Source organism: Camelus dromedarius, chromosome 23 (genome assembly GCF_036321535.1).
Source record: "Camelus dromedarius isolate mCamDro1 chromosome 23, mCamDro1.pat, whole genome shotgun sequence".
NCBI lineage: Eukaryota > Metazoa > Chordata > Mammalia > Artiodactyla > Camelidae > Camelus > Camelus dromedarius.
Genome location: NC_087458.1, coordinates 17,403,557 through 17,424,742, shown reverse-complemented (window position 1 = coordinate 17,424,742; position 21,186 = coordinate 17,403,557). Strand labels below are relative to the sequence as shown.

General features: G+C 34.3%; 1 protein-coding gene across 2 annotated transcripts in view; it reads left to right on the top strand.

Annotated features, from left to right (window-relative positions):
- Positions 1–21,186, top strand: part of KIFAP3 (kinesin associated protein 3) — a 127,910-nt gene that overhangs the window by 43,395 nt on the left and 63,329 nt on the right. For both annotated transcript variants that reach the window (XM_010984495.3, XM_010984496.3), the window contains exon 10: positions 2,626–2,788. In XM_010984495.3, the coding sequence (XP_010982797.1) occupies positions 2,626–2,788 (163 nt within the window). The remainder of the gene's footprint in view (positions 1–2,625; positions 2,789–21,186) is intronic.

The window sequence follows — 21,186 nt, the reverse complement described above, 5'->3', positions numbered from 1 at the left end:
AGAACCAAAGTTAAAGAGAGTCTTTGGACATATTCTTAAATGTAGAGCTCTAGGATATGACTGCAGTTTGGCCATGGAGTATAGGTACAGGTCTAAAGTAATAATTATTGTTGGTTTGTCAGTTTAGCATTTTTAAAAAAATTTATGTTTACTCCTTGACATGGAATAAAAGGAAAAAAATATGAGGCCTCAATTATTACTGTGATTTTTATGAGGTCAGTGAAAAATGGCAATAAAGATATGGGAAGGGTGGCATAAATAAAGGCTTTAGACTTACAATGAAAGAAAAAGTAGAGCAAGGTTATTCATAAATTTTTTGGTAATCAGAAAAATATGTAGTTACATAGAATTTTTCTTCTTCTTTGGCCATTGTTTTGTAACAAAGACATGATACATTTTTATAACCAAGTTTTGCTGATAGTTACCTTAAAAATGTGAATACAGGGCTTACAATACCATATAGGTTCTGTCCTCTGACTTCCTACTCTAAACAAGCTCTCTTGAAGCAATTTTATAATCTAGAATAGGGATCAACAAACTTTTTCTGTAGATGATCAAAACAGTCAATATTTTAGGTTTGGTGGTTCCTATTGGGTTCCTATTCCTTGTGGTCTCTGTTGCTGCTACTCAATCTGCTGTTGTGTAGCATGATTGCTGCCACAGACTGTCTCTAAACAAAGGAACATGGCTGTGTTCCAATTTTTATTTATTAAGACTGAAATTCGAATTTCAGATACTTCTTGTGTCATGAAATATTTTTCACTTTTTTTCAGCTATTTAAAAATGTAAAAGTGAAAAACCAACTTTTAGTTCTTGACTTGTATGGAAACAGATGACAGCCCAGATTAGACCCACTCGCCATAGTTGCTGACACCTTCCTGGAGTTTAAACTATTACTTATAGCCTAGATTTACTCCTGATTATTTTTTAAGATTTCCAAATATCCACTGAGTATCATCTCAAATTAAACATGGCAAAAATTAAAATAACTTTTTGCCCTCCTGGAAAAGGCTACACCTGTTTTTCAATTTAACGATCTCAGTTAATGGCACCTACATCCATCTTACCGACTGTGCGGAAAAGGGTCCTGAGATTGCTCTCCTTAGGTAGGCCTTCTTTCAGGATTGGCCCTTGGCTGGTGTCTGGGAGCTTGGAGATTTCAAGAGTGTTCTCACTGTTCCCTAACTGATAAGTGTGCTTTACTGTTTACACAAGCAGTGTGGTTTATGCCAAACACCTGCTTTCCTTCTCAGAGTTTGGAATTTTAGTTTATGCTAGGCAGAGGTTTCATGTGATCAGTCCCCAGTAAAAACCTTAGGCACTGAGCCTCGGTCTCAGTTCAGTGCTGAAGCCTGTGTGACTCTATGAGGAGAGGGTTCTAGGAAGCTTACTTCTGGTTTCCTTTGGACTTTGCCTTCACGTGCCTTTTCCCTTTTCTGATTTTCCTTTACATCCTCTTGTTATAATAAATCATCTTCATGAATACGACTATATGCTGAGTTCTGTGAGTCCTCCTGGCAAATCACTGGGCCTGGGGTAGTCTTGGGGATCCCTGACACACTGACCAAGCCAAAAGCCTGAAGGTCACCTTCAGAGCTTCCTTTTTACTTCTCATTCGAATGCTTTGACCATATCTTCTAAACACCTCTCAAATTACTCTTTCCTCTTTAATCTCTTTGTCCCTTTTTGATTCAGACCTTAATCATATCTTAACTATCTACTGAAATATATGCTTATGTGCCTGCCTTCAGTGTCTACCTATTCCAGTCTGTTCTGTACAGTGCCCCTTAGTCATGTTTGTGTACGTATGTATGTGTGTGTTTGTATGTGTTGATAAGTTTATCTTTATGCTATTAGTCTGACCACATCACCTTCTGGACTTAAAATCATTCAAGGCACTCTACTGCCTAAGGAATAATGTAAACTTAGCAGATTCTTAAAAACTTTTTGTGATCGGTTCAGTGTTTGTCTGTACAGGTTCCTGCCACTCCCCAACATATACTTTATACTATGGCCGTAGCAAAGTACTTGCAGTGCCTTAAATAAGCTCTTTTATGCCTAAGTGCCTATCCACTGTTTTTTTCTTCTACTTGGATTACCATTGTCTTTACCAGAGAGCAAATTATTACACATTGTTTAAAACTTTGTTCTTAGTTTAGTTTTTCTGACCTTCTAGGTAGCTTAGTAGTTCCTTCCATGTTTTTTTCCAGAGCACTTTGTGTATTCCACTTTTATCACATTCTGTTTTAATTATTTGTTGTATTTGTCTGCTCTGTGTTTAGACTGGAATCCTTGAAGGCCAAGATGAAATCTTGTTTAATCTCACATAGGGCCTGGCACTTAGTAGGTGAAGTCAATAATATGCTTTTAAGAACCCAGTATAATTTGTCTTCCACTTGATGGTGTGAAGTGAGAAAAGGAAGGGATAAAGTGGAAATATATATTTTCTCCTCAAAAGTTTGGTTTCAAATAAGTTTACAGATTAAAATGAGAGTAATTAACACATAATTACTTATAAAATCAATACACAGGAGGGGAAAAACAATGGAAAAATAATTCTTTGTGATCTTTTTTGTCTTACTGTGCATCAGAGCCTCACTGCATTTGTATTATTGTTTTACATAGGTGGAAATGGATATTGTTGAAAAGCTAGTAAAAATGATACCTTGTGAGCATGAAGATCTGCTGAATATCACCCTCCGACTCTTACTCAACCTGTCCTTTGACACGGGACTGAGGAATAAGATGGTACAAGTTGGACTGCTTCCCAAACTCACTGCACTCTTAGGTATGCTTTTTAAAAATTAATGATAGCGTTGCTTGGAATTTCCAACATCATGGAAAATTTAGCTGCGTTTGAAAGTCTGCTGGAAAAAAAAAACATTCTGTATATGTTGTTTGATTGTGTGCTTAATAATAAAAATAAGCAGAATGAATGAAAAATGACACGTGCCAGGATTTCCATGGTGCTACAGAATGAAATGGAATACAAATTTTCAGCTGTTTGACTTTGTTGACCCATGTGAAAGTGAATCCAAAGTGAAAATACAAATTTACTACCATGGGAGCAAGAAGGAAAAATTACTTTTTCTTCAGTACTTTCTTAAAAGGCATATATCATTTAAGTTCTTATATTCTTCCATGCCTTTAAAATACTCCTTACCCATATACAAATTTGTGGAGCCTTTTTATCATAAACTAAAAAAATATTTTTATATAGTGTCAGTCAGGAAACGTATTGGAGGATTCAGTTTATACATTATTTTCTATTAGTTATTAGCAAGATATACATATAGCAAGGATAGATCCAAGAGTTAACTCTTCCATGCTCAGACATAATGATTCTCATATATACTGCTTCTTAGCAGAGTATTAAAAAAACCCTTTTTGACCTGTTAAATGGCTGTATAACCATAAGTACCTGCTACTCCCCAATATATATGTTATATACTATGTCCATACTGAACCTCTTACAGTTCCCTAAACAAACTCTTTTATGCCTTAGTGCCTATCCACCTGCTCTTTACCTCCACTTGGAATGCCATTGCTCTTCTTAACCAGGAAGCAGATTTTTACTCCTCTTTTAATACCCTATTCCTTTGTTTCAGCACTGCAGTTTCGTTCTTTTTTTGTAGTTTTCTTCATATATTCAAATATTTTTAAGCGGTGGAATAGTTGGAATGATTTAAAATTAAGTTTATTCTTAGTTATCTATATTTATGAATCCAATCTCTCATTGACATGGTCATTATTTTTTTATAATGCTAGTAGTAAATTTTGTTGAATGTTTGCTTTGCCCGTTATTTTGCTGTGTGCTTTATTTACATTATCTTGTGAAATCCCCATCCGAGATCTTTATCCAAGATTACACAGCTGGTTAAAAAGCAAAAGCTCAAATTCAAACTCAGGTATATATGCTGCCTAAGTTGGAGTTATTAACTACTATAATAAACTACCATGTCTAATTATATTAAGTCGACTATGATTAGATAAATAGGCAGCACTATAATTTAAAAATCCAGTTCTCCAAGTCCCCTTAAAATTTTTTTTTAAGGAAATTTATTTCTTAACTCTTCTTCTCAGAATAGAAAAACCTTTCATCTGTTAGTCCAAGAACATTTGGTCCATTGTCCAATCCACAAATATTGCACAGGACTTATATTATACATTTTAGAAAAAACTCTATTGAGGAGCACTTTCAAAAATTGCTTTTGGGGAACCAAAGCAATACAAATATTTAGTGAGGAAACAGGAAACCCTTAAAAGTAAAATTGGTGGGCCTTTAATTTATGCGACCCTTTGTTTATCATAAATCTAACAGAATTGGATATCAAATATTAGGTCAGATTCTTCATGTGTGAATATTAATAAATTGAAGTCCTTTTCCTGAAGTAATTCATAGTTTATTTGGTTTGTGCAGTATCAAATCATTTACTTTTATGAAGCAAGTGATTAAAAAAGATTTAGAGGAATTTATTCACAGGATACCCATTTCATACTTGTTAACAAATAGTAAATTTTGGCATATAAGATATAATATGCAATATAAGGTTATTTTTCATCTCTCCTGGAGCTCATTTCTTGAGTCAGACTGTCCTATTAGAGTTGTTACTTTTTTAACTTCTAAACATGTCATGTTGGGCAAGTTACCCAAACTCTGCTTTGGTTTCCTCATCTCTAAAATGAAGTTAATAATTATAACCAACTTAAGTTCTTTTGAGGATTAAATGAGGTATTGCATGCAAATTGTTTAGAACAGTACCTGACACATAGTATTTTTTAATAAACATTAGCTATAATTATTTTTCCTATTAACATCATCATCATTATCATTATTTAATGTAAAGTGGACATTCTGTAAGAACCTTTCTCTGAGCACAAAAATACCCATCTTATAGATATTAAATTATGGCTGCCAAACAAGGTAGCTTACTTATTTTTACTTCCCTGTGATGTGCATGCAGTTTAATTCAATTTAAGTCAGTAAAATGCTGATTATACTATGGCAGAACATAATGCTAAACACTATGGAGAAATATTTTTCAATCCATAGATATATTGGAATTCAAAAGAGAGAATGTTCCCATATTGGTACTTCATAGACAGAGTACCAGATGAGATGGACATTGACAGATTCGTCATTTTAGCAAGGTGATATTTCAAAGGAAAGAACAGAGGCTGTAGAAACTATTTCAGATCCAGATTACCTAAGGCATAGATGGTGCTTGGCCAGTTTGAGGAACAATAACTAAGAAAATAGTAAGAGATAAGTTTGAAAAAATGGGTTCATGCTCTTATGTGGTATTATGAAGTTTAAGGCCATGCTAAGAGTTACACTTAAATAGTTGGTGGTAGGAATCATTGCAGGTTTTTGAGCTGGTTAGGTCATAATAGAGTTCTGCTCTAGGAAAATTAATCTGACATCATCCTATTGGATGCACTAAAACTAGAATCTAAAGATGAAATCCTGTTGTAGCAAGACAAGAAGTAAAGAAAACTTCATTTAGGGAAGGTGGTACGTCAGCATGAGGCAAAAGAAAGGGCAAAAGAGATGATAGATCACATGTAGACTCAACATGACATGGCTACTGTTTGGATAATGGAATATGATACAGAGAAAGAATTCATTAAACTCAGTAACTATTAGAATGTTAATGCCAGGAAGAAAAATAGCGAAGTGTAAAGGAAGTAGTTTGAGGGAGTCAGTGATGGACTTAGTTTGAGATATGTTGGAGACCTCTTAGACAGAGATGTTCAGTAAAAAGACGGAAACTAAGTCTAGAGCTCAGGAGAGGTAGTGGTTAAAAAAAAAAAAAAAGCTTGTCTAATAGGTGAATAAAACTGAAAAAAGATGCCATTAAACAAAATATAACAGAGAAAATTGCTAATTTTTCAACAATACATAAAAAACACATCAAGTTTAGGCTGTTAGAGAAGCAGTGATTCTTGGAATTGTCACACAGTAGAGAAATGAGGAAGCTTTGTGTAGGAAGAGCAACTGAAAATTTTTTACTTTTCACTCATTCTTTCAAAGTGTCACTTTGTTATTTTCTTTGAAATATTACGAAGTCCTAGGGCATCAGATTTTACTACACTAGGGAGAGTAAAAATCTAGTATTACTCTAACTTTACATTACATAAGTAGAAATGGATGATCTTAAAAATTTCCACCTCTGTTCGTGGCTGATCTATAAAAACTGATTCAAAGCAAAATAATTCTGTTGAGATGTTTTAGCTTGCTTTAGTAACTTCTTACCTTATCTATGGTAAGTAAAACATTATGGCTAAATAACATTCCTCATTAAAATATCCACAGAAATTTTCTTTGAGAATAAAATTTTTTAAATATGAAAAGGCATTGTGATTTGAACAATTATTAAAAGCAAAGAGGAAGTTAGTTATAGCTTTTGCCATGTGAGGAATCAACATTCATTTATAAACTCATGAAAACTTTTCATCTATCTGAAGACTACTGAGTAGGCTCTAAAATCATTCCTGTTCAGGTAAAGATTCAGTATGACATACTTTCCCCTACTCCCTTTTGTTACCCACATGTCACTGAATCTGAACTTAAATAGTTCCTAATTTTTCAAATGTTCATGTTTTTTGCCTGATAACTTTCTTTAGTTCCTCCTCTTCATCCCACTTACAAGCCATGGAAACAACAGCAATCATGGATAGTAAATAGAATATCTTCTGATATTCCAGGATCAAGGAAAGGGAGAAAATGTACATATTGAAGAGAAATGAAATGTACCAGAGAACAGTGCCTTCCAACTTGTATAAAATACTTCAGAATCTCTACAGGTGTTCAGAATACCTACAAGTTACATCTGTTTACTTATTTTACATTCTTTTTATTTAATTATTTTAATGGCACTGTTATTTTCTATTCTTTTTAATTTAAATTATGGAGTAAATAAGCTTCTATGGGCTCTTTTATAAGGTGAGCCTATGAAGAAAGACTTCCAAATTCCAAATAACCAATTCAATATGAACTTTTGGAACATGACCTTTTTGTGAACTTTATAATTGTTTCTATTTTATTGTGTCCCCAAAATGGCATCACTTCCCAGAAAAACCTATCTATTAAATGTATTAGTTGGGAAGACAAGCCTGTGATTATTAATAAACAACCCTAAGATCTCAGAAGCTTAAAATACAACGAAGTTTTATCTTTTGCTCATATTTGTATCTCTAATAGGTGAATAGAAAGTTCTGGTCCATGTTAGCATCAGTCAAGGACCCAGGCTAATAGAACCTCCAGGTGACTGTGGCACCAGGGAAGGGAGAACAGAGAAAATGAAGAATTGCAAGCTTCTCTTAAAGGCTTCCTCTCTGAAATGACAAATATCATTTTTGTTTACATTTCCATTGATAAAGCAAATTACATAGCCATGTACATCTTTAACAGGGTAGGCAAATGCTTACTTGGAGATTAGTAGTGGACCATTGGTGAGCAAGCAGCCTAATGATCCTGAAAGGTATTTTTCAATTTTTCTGAGTTTTAAGTGGGTTTCAAGGATTACCAGAATCTCTTAAAAAGTACATGCTGAGACAGTAAGCAGATATTACCCTATGTAGTATACCCCACAACTGTGGTAGCACAGAGCACATAGATTAAAAGCCAGAATTCTGGAGTCAGACTGTATGAATATTGGCTTCATCAGTTACTATGTGATATTGCACAAATTACTTAACCATGCGTCAGTTTTCTCATCTCCAGTATGTAGATAATAATGGTACAGATTATTAGGGAAGGGTTAAATGAGATAATGCAATAAATATTTGTAAATACACATTATATGTGAAATTATTATAAAACTACATAGAACACAAACAACTGATACACAGAAATGGGTGTTTTTTGATAAGTTTTCCAGGCTTACACTATTAAGGGTATTTAATCTTTTTGTATTTAAAAATTAATTACATGTTTCTTTTCTTAAATATTTTCTTTAATTTACTTTTTAACACATAAATATGATTTAATTTTTTATTGAGAAGCAGTAGTGGTTAAAACCATAGGCTTTGGAGTCAAGAGTGCCCGTGTTCAAGTAATATGCTATGTAATATTAGCTATGATTGTTTTTGTTACCATTGGTTCAAATTTGTAATTCTAAAGATAACTTATTATACAGGGCTGTAAGTAATACTGTGCTCAAGTATTTCCCCTTGCTAAATGACCCCAGGATGCCATGTATTTTTAATTTTTATGTACAGTTTTTCTGTTTTCCCCTCTTGTTCTTGGTGGTCACTTCTCATTTCTTCTGCACCAGCAGCAATTCTATGGCAGCAGTTTTCCTTTCCTTTAATGATATATTTCTAATCTCTTGTGGTCTTGGAAACCAACACCTGAACTTATTTGAAGTGTATATTTTGTTAAAAATAAATTCCAAATTAATGCTGGAAGGGTTCTCTTCCTAGTAACATTTATTGCATGGACCTTGTAACATTTCTTTTGACTGTAAACCTATTTTGCTCAATTGTGCTCTCTGCTTCGTTCAAAGAAATTGTGTTTAGTGTATATACCAAATGATTTCCTGATAAGCAGTTAATAGAATGACCATTTTTACATTTGCTAATAATGTATATGTTATTTGTGTGAAAAATTAAATCATTAACTCCTAAAACTATAAACTGAACTTCTCAATTGAGTAATTCAATATATATTTAATATCTCTGATCTTTGGCCATTACGATTATATAGAAGTTGGCATTATAAAAAGCATAGACTTGAAAGGGATAGGAAATAATTCATCTAGAGCAGTGCCTTTCAGACATCTTTTACAGCAGTCTATAGTAAGGTAAATTTTACATTGCAACCCAGTACTCACATGTGTGTGTGATGTATTTATATGTGTAAGTGTATGTATGTGTGTATATCTATGGGTGTGTATTAACATGCATTATATTTTGTGATATACATTTTGTTTAATATATGTAATTTTTAAAATGTTCATGAAGCAGTATTTACCATTTCTATGTGCAATGCACTATATTTTCTATTTTTTTATTCTTCAATTTTACTTTAACTGACCTAGAGGAAGTGATTAGACTTCTTTCCCTTCAAATCTTCAGAAATATCAGTCTCTGCTAGATTTTTAATGTGTTGAACAGTAGATAATCTAAATTTTTCTAGATTACTCTTTGACTAGTATTTGGAATGATTCTCTGAAATTGAACATTTTTTTGAAAGGGAAAAAAAAACCTGTAAATCGAATATTTAAAGAATTTGCGGTACATTTTCTTCACTGTAGTTACAGAGAAGTAAGTAAAGAGCATACAGTATAGAATATGAGTGGTCACTTTGCTTTTTCCATTAGAAATTAAATTCATTGTTTAGTATATATTCAAGTTAACAAATGACTGTCTGAATTAAAAATTACCGATTTATACATGTAGAAATTACTTAATTTTTGAAAGATGCAAACGATGCAAAAGCATTTTTGTGGAGCTATATATCTGGTAGAACTTTTCAGAAGTGATTTTTTAAGAGATGCTGTTTCAACTGGAAATGCTATCAGATTTTAAGTGGGTTTTCTTTATTATTGTTTAGGGACCCCATAACCGAAAAATCTTTTTATACTTAATAATAGATTATTTTAACTAGAGTATAATGAATCATGAATCTTTCAGGCTCTAATAAAGCTGTCCTATGTGAACATTTAATCCCCTTCTCTTGTATCCTGAAACATTTAACTAGTATATTGCGACCCCTGCTGTTGTGAGAATTGCCAAATAACTGGGAAAAAAAATGCATACTTGAGGAGTCGTGTTATAACTCAGCTCTTTTGCCATGTGAAGCTCTGAATAGAACCAAAAATTATAGTTCAATAGAACCAAAAATTATATTAATATTGTTATATGAATATTTCATTTAGGAATTTTGAATTTAGCTTTTCCTTTGACATCAGGGACATATAAAGGGATTAATAAGGAATTTTAGAAATCATTATTTAAAATTTTTTCTCGACTTATCCTGAAATTGATTTGTTTGAATAGTTTTGATCTTTTCCGAGGCATAGAAAAAGAAGGCATTATCTCCCAAAATATTTCAAAAAATTTTATTTGGGTCCTTGGAAAACGTTATATCTAAAGATTATAAAAACTTATATCTAAATTCCTTTGTTTTTATTTTCTTAAATACCACCAAAATTATTAATTTCTTATTTCATTTTTTGATATATTATTTTCCTAAGATATCCTAAGTTTATCTCTGCTTGGTCCAGTATCAGTTTATAATCTTTTCAGTTCTATTAATCCCTGTATTTAACACATACTCTATGTTTAGTAACTTTATGTTACCATCTGGGATGCTTGTCACAACCCATGGTTTCAGCAAATTATATGTAAATTGAATTGGACCTACGAAGTTTGGCTTTACTTATGTAATTGTTAGACAGTTCATTCAGGTTTTTTATGATACTGAGTTAACTTCTTTTAAAGCGTTTAAAGATTTTTGGCTCATCTAGGAATCACATCATTAAAAAAATATATATTCCCTTGTCATAACTCCTTAAACCATTTGACATTGATAAGTCTCGAGAGTGCTTCCTTATGTCAGAATATCCCGGGTTGGGAGATGGCAAGGAAATTCCTTGTCTTAGTGTATTCTTCAGTTCCCTAGAAAATGCACTGATAGTGTTTCAAAAGTAATTTGAAAAACTGAATTTTCTTAGCTTTTTGTCAGATGCACCAGGCAAATAATGTTTTTGCACCTCTCAGTTGCCTTGGCTTAGATGTTTCATAAGCTGAGTATTGTTTGTTGTGCTTAGGAATGATGTTAGCACAGAAACAATGATAAATATACAGCCAAAATGTGTTCTTTGGAAGATCCTAGTTCATTGTGACATCAGTTCATACATAAAGCTCAAACATCACAAGACAATGTACTACAGAATGCATAATTTTTAATAATTAAAATTAAAAAATATTTTTTAATTTAAAAACTGCCGTATTTCACCGGTGAACTCTTTGGGACTATTTTGAGTTTATTTAACACTTTTTTTTCCCCTTTGTGAATGACATTGATACATATTTTAAATTGAGTAAGGTTCTGAGTTTTCATGTCAGCTTTTCAGTTTTTAACTTGATTTTCAAAGGAATTTAAGCTCAAGGGAATGAACCTTAAGAAAATATAAAAGTCATCCTATAAACATGAATTTTTGCATTTGTTAAAATAAAAATAGCATAGGTATAGCCAACCTAATAGGCAGATTAGGTAGCTACCTGTCAATTACAGGCAGTCACCACCTTCCTCACTTTATCTGCTGCTTTGTGAGTTCCCTGTTTATTAGGAGATTGTAGGAATTTGATGGCTAACGTGTCAGTTTTCAAACTTTTGGTCTCAGGACCTTTTTATATTCTTAATAATCGAGGACCCCGGAGAACTTATGTTTATGGGGGGTTATACTTATGGCTATTTATAATATTCAAGAGTAAAACTGAGAAAATTTTGCATATTTATTTATTTTAAAATAACAAACCTATTACATGGTAACATAAATATTTTTATGAAAAATAACTTTTCCAAAACAAAACAAAAATTAGTGAGAAGAGTGGACATAATTTTACTTTTGCAAATCTCTACAATCAGATAATAATAGACAACAGCTGGCTCTCATACAGCCTTCAGTCTTTTGTGAAATCATATGTCATGTAGCCTCTTATGAAATAATGAGAGAAAAAATGAAAATAATAAATTAGTATGTTGTAAAAATGGTGTGACTTTGCAGATCCCCTTTATGGGACCTCAGACCACACTCTGAAAACCAGTGAATTATAGCATTCTTTTAAAGCTTTTAAGTCCTATTAGGAACAATACATCAGGAGTCTCAGATTAACAGGTTAAATCTAGCTAGGAGACATGTTTGGTTTTACCAAAATATATTTTCTTAATTTTATATTTGGATTTCTAGAAAGACCCAAACACTCCCATTCCTCTAGAGTAATCTTTATTTTCTTTTATGCTTAGACATTTAGTTATATTTCTTGCCTTGCTCTTTTGACATTTGAGTGTTCAACCACTCACATCTTAGTAAGAATTATTATTACTACCAATTTCTTTGGTGCTTTGTGAAGGGGGAGAGGAGATTTATGACATGGCATGGGAAGACAGAGATGGGAGACCCTGAGCATAAAGGAACAGCAGCATATAGAAAATTCTGGATAATTAATCAATACTAGGCCTTTAATGCTGCCCAGCAATCATACTACACTTTCTTTGTCTGGTCATTTTCCCACTCTTTCAGGTGAGGATTTCATCCCTCTACCTTCTCCTAAATTCAACACCTTACCCTCATCCTCAGCTCATTCCTTGTTTTGCTTTCTATTTCACTGACAAAGTAGAAGCAATCCAAAGAGAACTTTGGTGGGTTTCTGTTGCCACACTTACCCTCCTGCTTGCATCTGTCTATGCGTTGCTTCTCTCCAATTATTATGCACTTGCCCCTACTCTTATCGTAGGTCATGCTCCCACCCCACCCCATTCTCTCTCTCCAGTTCAGGATTCTTGCTCCAGCAGTTCTTCTCTCTGTCTCACATCATTAATTTTCCCCCGCTATTAGATCCTTGCTATCAACATACAAATATGCTGTTTGTTATATCATCCATCTTAATAAAAATTCTTGACTCTTCACTCTTTTACCTTTCAGCTGTCATCTCACTTCTTTTCTTCCCACTATTGCAGAATGCCTCTTAAGAGTTGTCTTCATTTCTTGTCTCTCATTTCTCTTCCTTTTCATATACATTCGTATTCTTTCCTTTCTGCTTTTTGCTCTTGTGCGCTCTCTCCCCCCTCTCCCCCCACCTATCTCTCCCTCTCTTTCTCTCCCTGACTTTCACATGCCCCTACACACACACACACCCCATCACACTACTCTGGTCAAGTTCTAGTGACCTCCATATTGTTAAACCCAGTGGTTAGTTCCCAGCATTTGACATAGTTTTTGTCTCCTTTAACTTTTTTCATTGATTTTTCAGGACACAGTACTCTTTTGGTTTTCCTCCTAGGTACATACTCCTTCTCAGTCTCTTTTTCTGCTTCCACCTCATCTCCCTAATCTCTATGCATTAGAATATCCCCAGGGCTTAGTCCTTAGATTTTTTTTTCTCTATACGTAACTTCCTTGGTGACTTCATCCATTCCATTTAAATACTGTACCTATACTGATGACTCCTCAATATAAATAGATAATTTCAGCTTCTTCTCTGGTTTCCTTATTCCAGGCATTATCTCATGGATGTGCTATTAGTATCTGAGATTTAACGTGTTCAGAATTAAGCTCCTAATTCTCCTCCCTCCCTAGACCCATGGTTTTCATTCCTTAAGATCTACATAAATGGCAACTTCCTCTTTCTTAGTTAACTGAGCAAAACCGGGAGAAGTTATCTTTGACACTGATCCTTTCCTCCGACCCTACATCCAATCTGTCAGGTCAGTCATCTTTGTCTTCAAACTATAGCTGCTACCACCCTGATCCCAGCCATCTCTTCCCTGTCACATCCTAACTGGTCTTTGTGCTTTCACGCTTGCCTCACAGTATCTTCTTGATGAAGCACACAGATCCTATTAAAATTTAAGTTAAATTATGTCATTTCTCGGCTCAAAACTTTCTAATGATTTCTCATCTCAGAGGAAAAACCCCCTTATAATGGCCTACAAGGATTTATAGGTTCTCTCCTGGCTTCTTTCTTCTGTAACTACATCTTCTAGTATTCTCTCTCTTGTTCTTTCTGCTAAAGGCACATTGGCCTCCTTGCTAGTTCTTGAACTCAATAGACACATTCCTGCCTCAGGACTTTTGCACTTCCTATTCCTTCTTGTCTAGAATGTCCTTTCCTACTTTTTTGTATGGTTCATTTCCTCACCTGTTTTGGGCTTTGCTTCCAGGCTATCCTATTTAAAATTTCAGTCCCTGGTTTCTGTTGTTCTCTGTCTATTTTTTCTTTATTTTTCTCCAAGGGCACTTAATCACCATGCAATATATCTTCCAAATTATCTTGTTTATTATCTTCACCACCCACAATCACCACCAGGCCCCAGGCTTCAAAGACTGTAAGTTCCATAAAAATGTAGAGTGGTATCAGTTTCATTCAGATCTATATTCCCAGTGCCTACAGCAATGCCTGGCATATTGTTCTCAATAACTATTTGGTGGATGGTTGGATAGATTAATATATGAAAGGAACATGTGAAAGGAATGAACATCAAAAGAGCTGGGCTTGAGTCTTCTTGCTTCCCTTCACTCTTTATTAGCTGAGTGACATTAGGCAAGTCAGTTGATCTTCACTGAACCTTTTGTCCCTTTTAGAGAATACGAGGATAGAACCCATCTCAGGATTATTGTGCAAATCAGATGAGAATTAATATATACTTATTTCTTAATTAGAAAACTTTATACAAATTTTAGTTATGATAAGGAGGAAGAAAAGGAAGAGGAAGTCTTGAGGAGCTAATAGTGGCTAAATGAAAAAGATCAGGAACACAGAAAAAAGTCTTGCTTCATAGTTTTGACTATTTTTAGGCCTGGTTATAGGAGGTTCATTTTAAACATTGAAACAGTAATGTAATTTCATTTGTATTATATGATATAGATTTCTTTAGTGAATTATATAATTCAGGGCAAGAGTCTTCTAATACAGTGATGCTCAAAGTGTAGTCCACAGACCAGTACACATTCGTAAACAGCTTGTTTTTGGTTTGTAATGAGTAAATCCAGAAATTGAGAATAAGCATTTAGACACTTGCAGCAAGTTAATCAAATAATAAAATCTGCTGAACATAGTAATAAAAATTTTGCACCACTATTTTGTATATCTTTTGTTTAATTTCATTTTTATTATACTTTACGAAAGTATTGGTCTTTGATACGTTGCGAGGAAAAGTAAAAACCTGGCCCTCCATCACATACAGTTTGAGAAGCACTATTCAGATAAACGAGATGACAGATTTGGTCCTAGGTTAGCATACAGTTCTTTTAAAGTATTTAAACGTTCATATGTTAAACTCAACATCACAAATGACCATGCTTTGGGATACTTCCCTAGTTCATTTATGAGCAGAGATGAGAATGTTTCCCCCCCAAATTAAGGAATTAGTGATGTTACATAGAGATATTGCTAAGCTTTTCAATATTTATAGTAATTGTAATAACTAAAGATCAAACTCCTCAAATATACAAGTGCTTAACTTATATTAGTCACTTTATCATATAATTTATGCATCTAAATGTGCAAGTTAACTAAAAAAGTTAACCGACTCAGAAATCTTTCTTAAAGTTGCCCTTTAATCCCCAGAGCCACGCTGGTCAGTGATATATGTATGGCACTGAATATTACTAGTATCAAAGTTTGATCTATAATTTAAATCTTGATTCAAATTCCTATCTCTAAATTTTGATTATTCTAAATTTGAGGGTTGTGAATCTATACTAATTTGCATGACTTGTTTGTGCTGAAACTAATTTTATTGGTTATGGCAGAAAAATTAGGATTCCTAGATTCAATAGCACGTTGTCATGCCTGTTTCACAATTCCGCATGAATCATTTCAAAATGGATCCAAATGTTAGTCCGTATTCTCTTCAGTGGAATATAACTTAGAGTTCCCAAGGTGTTCCAAATGGATATAAATGTTTCTACGTTCTGTGAGTTTTGAGAGTAAAATTGGCACCTGATCCATCTTGACCTAGATTACATTAGGTAATCTGGGTTTCAGGGCATTTTCCAAGGCTGTAGAAAGATTTTATCAGCATGGAGGGAGTCAGACCAGGTCAAGAGTTAAGTGATAAATATTTGATTTCTTCCAGTTGAGACAAGTCTGATTTCCCTTATTTTTGGAGATCACCAGAGCAGATACTGTTGGACTTTAAACTTTGATCATTAAAAACTAAGGATTATTTTCTTTGACCATCTGTCACATGTCCTTAAAAGAAAACTGAAAAAGTTAATTTCTGAACACCTTTGAAATTCCTCTACAATGTTAAATTTATTTTTCTCATTATATAGTAATATGACTTAATTTACAACTTTAAAAGTATCTAAAATGAAAGAAATAAAGCTTGTCTTTATTTTCTAAAGAGAATAATATTTTGTAAATGACCTTTTCTGACTTATTAAAAATTAGAAATGGTCAGACCATTTTCCAATTAGGAGGTATTTTCCATTTAAAAAAACTAAGTTGCCTTTATGATGGTTTCTTTAAGACACTTGAAGTAGATTTTTTTAAAATAACTTCATTTGGCCTATTTATTACAAAACTGTTATGGAATTTCACACGTCTATTTCAGTACGCAGCCCCTCAAAGACTACTGCACTGTTTCTCGATTTTAATAGGCCTCATTTATCCTATAAATAAACCTACATTTTCTTACCTGATCAAGTGAGCAAACAATAGGGGTCAGATGTGGCAAACACTTTAACAGAAAGCACATGTCTAGCCGTCAGGGTGAGGTAGAGTCATATCAAGATTGCTTGAAGTTATTAATGGCAGTAAAATTTATGCTTCCTCCTGTTTTCCCAATTAAATCAAGAAGCCTTTTTTCTTAGGATTCTTCTATCACCAGCTGGTTCCAATACTCTGTGTGTGAATATTGCCTGAGGTATCTCCGTTTCTAGATGGTAAAAGTTGACCAAAGCACATTAAGTCAATGATATGGACCTGTAGGCTAGAAAACAGCCGTTGTTAAGGGTTTTATTTCGGTCCTTATCATTTGTACCACAAGTATGCATATTTTGTAGGGTATATTATAAATAAGTTCTTGTTGGCATGCTCTGGATATAATAAAAGAATACTGTAGTCAAGGTAATAAACTAATTGAAACATTGAAAATATTTGAAAAATAAGCTATGTGGCAAAATGTACAGTTGTACATACCAAAAAATAGTGAAAATGTATCAAAAGTGCTGGATTTTAGATTACTTATTTAATGAATACCTCTTAACGTGACAGAGCTGTTGAGCTTAATGGTAGATTTACAATTTCAGTTTCTTACAGTTTTTAAATAATTGTACACAAAAGTCCAATTATCCACAAACCATTGTATTGCAAAACTATTGTTACACTTGTTTACATACTGATCATTGTAACCTATAAATTCTGTCATTTTCCCCTCTTTCAGTTCCTGGTTACAAAACTCTTGGCTTTTATATATTCATTTCAAATCTCTGTTAGACTTAACTGAACAAATCTGTCCTAAAACAGAAGACTATCCAGTGTAGTTGCAATCTTGAAAATTGGTCTCTCCAAATTCAAGTTTTAACTAAGGCCGTCTGTCTGATCATACTGGGTATGTGTCTGCAGTGGGTGCTCTAGTAAGTTAAACATAAAATGATATGGAAATATGTGCAAAAGCTCATCTAATATACTTGCATTGTATTTTTAACATATGTCAATATAGTCAATATGTGTGTTCAGTGATTGTTGAAATTATCTTTTAATTGGTAGTTTTGCCTTTAGCATTTTCTATATTGATAGAGCTTTAAGGACTCCAACTCTGTAGTAAATTTTAAGACACTGTGATTTTTGAAGTGTGTTGTATTCACATGGACTTTCTAGGGGTAATTTATCACCCTAATGCTGCTCTATTCTAATACAGGGGTGCTTATATTCCCACTTCTCTTATCTTTTCATGGACCCCTTTGTGACTTCAAAGGGCGTTTTTTACTTTGAACGAAGACATGCAGTGCAGAAGGGAATGAGAATCTGGCTAATAATGTGGCCCATAACTTGTGTTCTCACTCTGTTTTTACAAAGTGTTGGGCTGGGTCTACTGCAGAAGCGGAAATTTGGCTTTGAGTTCTGGTGTTCAGAACTCATATTTCTGCTTGATTGAACTTTGAATGGAAAATCCCAAGTGTCTTACAAAATTAGTAGCTAAATGGTGTTTTTACTAATCACTTCAGAAATGAAAAAAACTGAAGACATTTTAAAATTCAAAACCCATCAGCATGCTTTTGCCCTTTAATTGGCAGAAAATCGATCGTGAGAGCAGCCTAGAGAGCTGACTTTTTTTCTCCTTCAGCTGCTCCAGCTGAACTACAGCTGCAAATTTCTTTAAAAAGGAAAAAAAAATCTTGAATCTACTTTATAAGTGCAGTAATTCCCACAAAATCAGTTGTTGGAGTTAATGACCAGTTTGTTAAGGCATTAACTGCCCTCAGCTGGGAATGACCAATTTTGGGGTGAATGGCTGCACAACTGCTAAGATAATTCAGTAACACTTCCAAATAATGATCCAGCTAATTAACGGTGAATTCCTGTGGAAATCCTATCAAAGTACTTATGACCTCTGCATTTAATAGCCAGTGAGTTCATCATGATTCATGTTTATTACCATAAATACCAAAGGAATCATAATGACTAGACCATTTTTTTTCCACCCGGGCCTTATTACTTGAACAGATCTGACTAATCCACCTCTAGTCATTAAGGACCTAGTTCTCAAAATATTCAGTCTTTTCACTGCTCTGCTCAAAATTCATAGAGCCTTTGGTGCTATGCCAGCATACCGACGATTGGCAGCCTGTTTTAACTTGGGTTGCCGTTAGGGAATAATTGATGTCTATAAGTCTTAAAGGAGCCCTTTTGAAATGTCTGCCATTTGTAGGATGTGGAGGAATCAGCTGGCTAGCTGGAGTTTATGGTTCTTAATTATGAATTCTTATGGGAAACTTATACCACCCAGCCCCAACTCTTCTAGGGTATGCAAGATTTTTTTTTGAGATTTAGTTTTTGAGAACTCAGATATCTTTTCTTCCAATGAATGAAGAAGATTATTAGCTTATAATAAAAAATAAGCTCTTAATTTTACTTGAACCATTTAATCTCTCTTAATGGCTGTTTATTGCTGTGTGATCTTTAAATTAGCCTTTAAGTAATAGTAAATGTTGGCTGCCAGGAAGCCTCTACTTTCTGTGCAGCTGTGTTTAAAAAGATGAATTCAGGTTATTTCCAGACATCTTCTCCCTCCAGGTATTCACTTTTCTTCTGCAGTACTTTGTCTTTTTGCTGTGGCTGTCAGGTATCTGCTGAATGCCATGAAGTTAAGGCTGCATTTTTACCAAGCAATTAATTACTTATATAATCCTTTATGATTCATTGAATAAGATACCTGTGGTTTATGTACTGTAATCTTCATTTATATATTGCAGCTCTTTAGTGGAGAATGGAAATACATGATTTGTAACAATAAGATGTTAATTAGGATCACCAAGGTACCGTATGGTAACAAGACCACTTATAAAATGTTTATACCTTTTTTTCTTAATAAAAGGAAAAATATCAGTTTAGATCTGTTTTCATTCCATAAATAAATACAAAATGAGAAGAAAATCAATTTTATAGGTATTTTTAAATCAGTTGATTGAATTCTAGGGAACCTTTACCCAGATAAAATCTAGAAGCCATATCAGCAACTGGGTTATATAGAGCTCTGAGTACAGAGTTATAGTCCCTTAGACCTATCATCACCTCCTTTCATGCTTTCCTCAAGGGAAAAAACAATACTTCTGGTGTAGTACTAGTCATATTCCAATTTCTTTTGTTGTGCTTCAGCCCTAGCAAGTGAGGAAATGCCTGTATGTTTTATTTGCCTGGGACATGCTACTTAAAGATACATGACGTGTGTAGCTAACTGTGAGGTTTGTCTTCTATGTTCTCAGGCTTCTCTGAGTCCTTTCATTTTCTTGTAGCTCATCACCTCCATAACCATTCCCCACTCTAAGAGTGAAATTAAGTTCTGTTACAGACAGGGAAGCATGAAGGAAGCAAGAGAGGTTCACAATGTATTTGTGGTAGTGGTGGTGGAGGAACACTTACCAGTGACAATCATCTATGCTTTGATTACTTTCTTTCCTCAAGCTTCATTCTGATTAAGGGATTTATAACCCTATGAGAACAAGAGAATGATGCAGGTTCTTACCAGGTACAGTCACTGAGTGGAGCCTTGAGGTATGTATGAGGTGACTCTCCTAAGCCCATACTTGGGGTATAGCAGGGCTTTATAGGAAAGTAACTAAGCTGGAGGACAAGTGGCTCGGCCACAGGCTCAGAACAGACCTGTGAACCCTGTCTAACTTATCTCGGAGAAGTCTTGGCTGCCTCGTAAACCTGCTTACCTCTAACTACAGTCAAACCTTGAGGATAGAAGAGCACAAAGACAACATGTATGTTAAGGGAACAGTGATAATATTGTTCTGTTGGTAAAACAGAAAAATGTTTTTGTCAACATAATGATAGTAAGAAATGATGTTTATTGAATCCAGTTATTGCGTGTCGGACTCAGTACTAATGGCTTTACCGGGATTCTCTCACCTAGTCCTCACTGTAACAACTCTGAGATAGTCACAGTTGCTATCCCGATTTCATAGGTGAAGAAACCGAAGCATAGAGAGTTTCACTAACACGCAGAAGGTCATTTATGCTCGTAAGTGGCAGGCCACAAACTGAACCCAAGCAGTCTGCCTCCAGAGCCTGAGCTTTTAACCACAATGTTATACTGCCTCTATTTACCACTCTACTCAAACTTTTAAGCTTCTAGCACTTTTTTTTCCTCATAATATTGAACACCACTTGATAGCAGTTCTTGTGCAATTTAGTGAGAGTGAGATCGATTGGGGGCAAACTGCTTGGGGGATAGTGCATTTTGTCCCTCTCAGGATCTTCCTTCATCCCTTGGAACCTACTGCATCTGGGCACAGGTCCTCTGATAAATAACTAATTGTTTTTCTGCATTTCATCTCCTCTCTTCCCTTCTCCTACCATCGTCCCACCTTTTTCTCCAAGATCGTTTAGAGTCCCTTCTAAGTGCATTTCCTTCCTGTACTGTGCCACTAAGGAATGATGGTAACAATTTATGTTTATTTGGCATTATTTCACCATTTCTGCTGCCTCCTGGAAGGCTTAGTAGAGGATACATGCACTTAGGCTTTGTAGTCAGACTTAGATTTGAATCTCAGATTCACAGCTATGTTTCCTTTCAGAGAATTCATAACCTTAATGAATGTTATTGCTTCATCTCCAAATCAAAGATAATACCTACCGCTTCAGTTGTTATAAGAGTTAAATGAGAAAATATATACTTAACATATGACAGGAACAATATCACTTTTTGCTTAATCTTTTCTCTTTTCCGTTCTCTCAGAGAATTGTGGTTACAAAAATATTGGCTATTCACCAATCTTG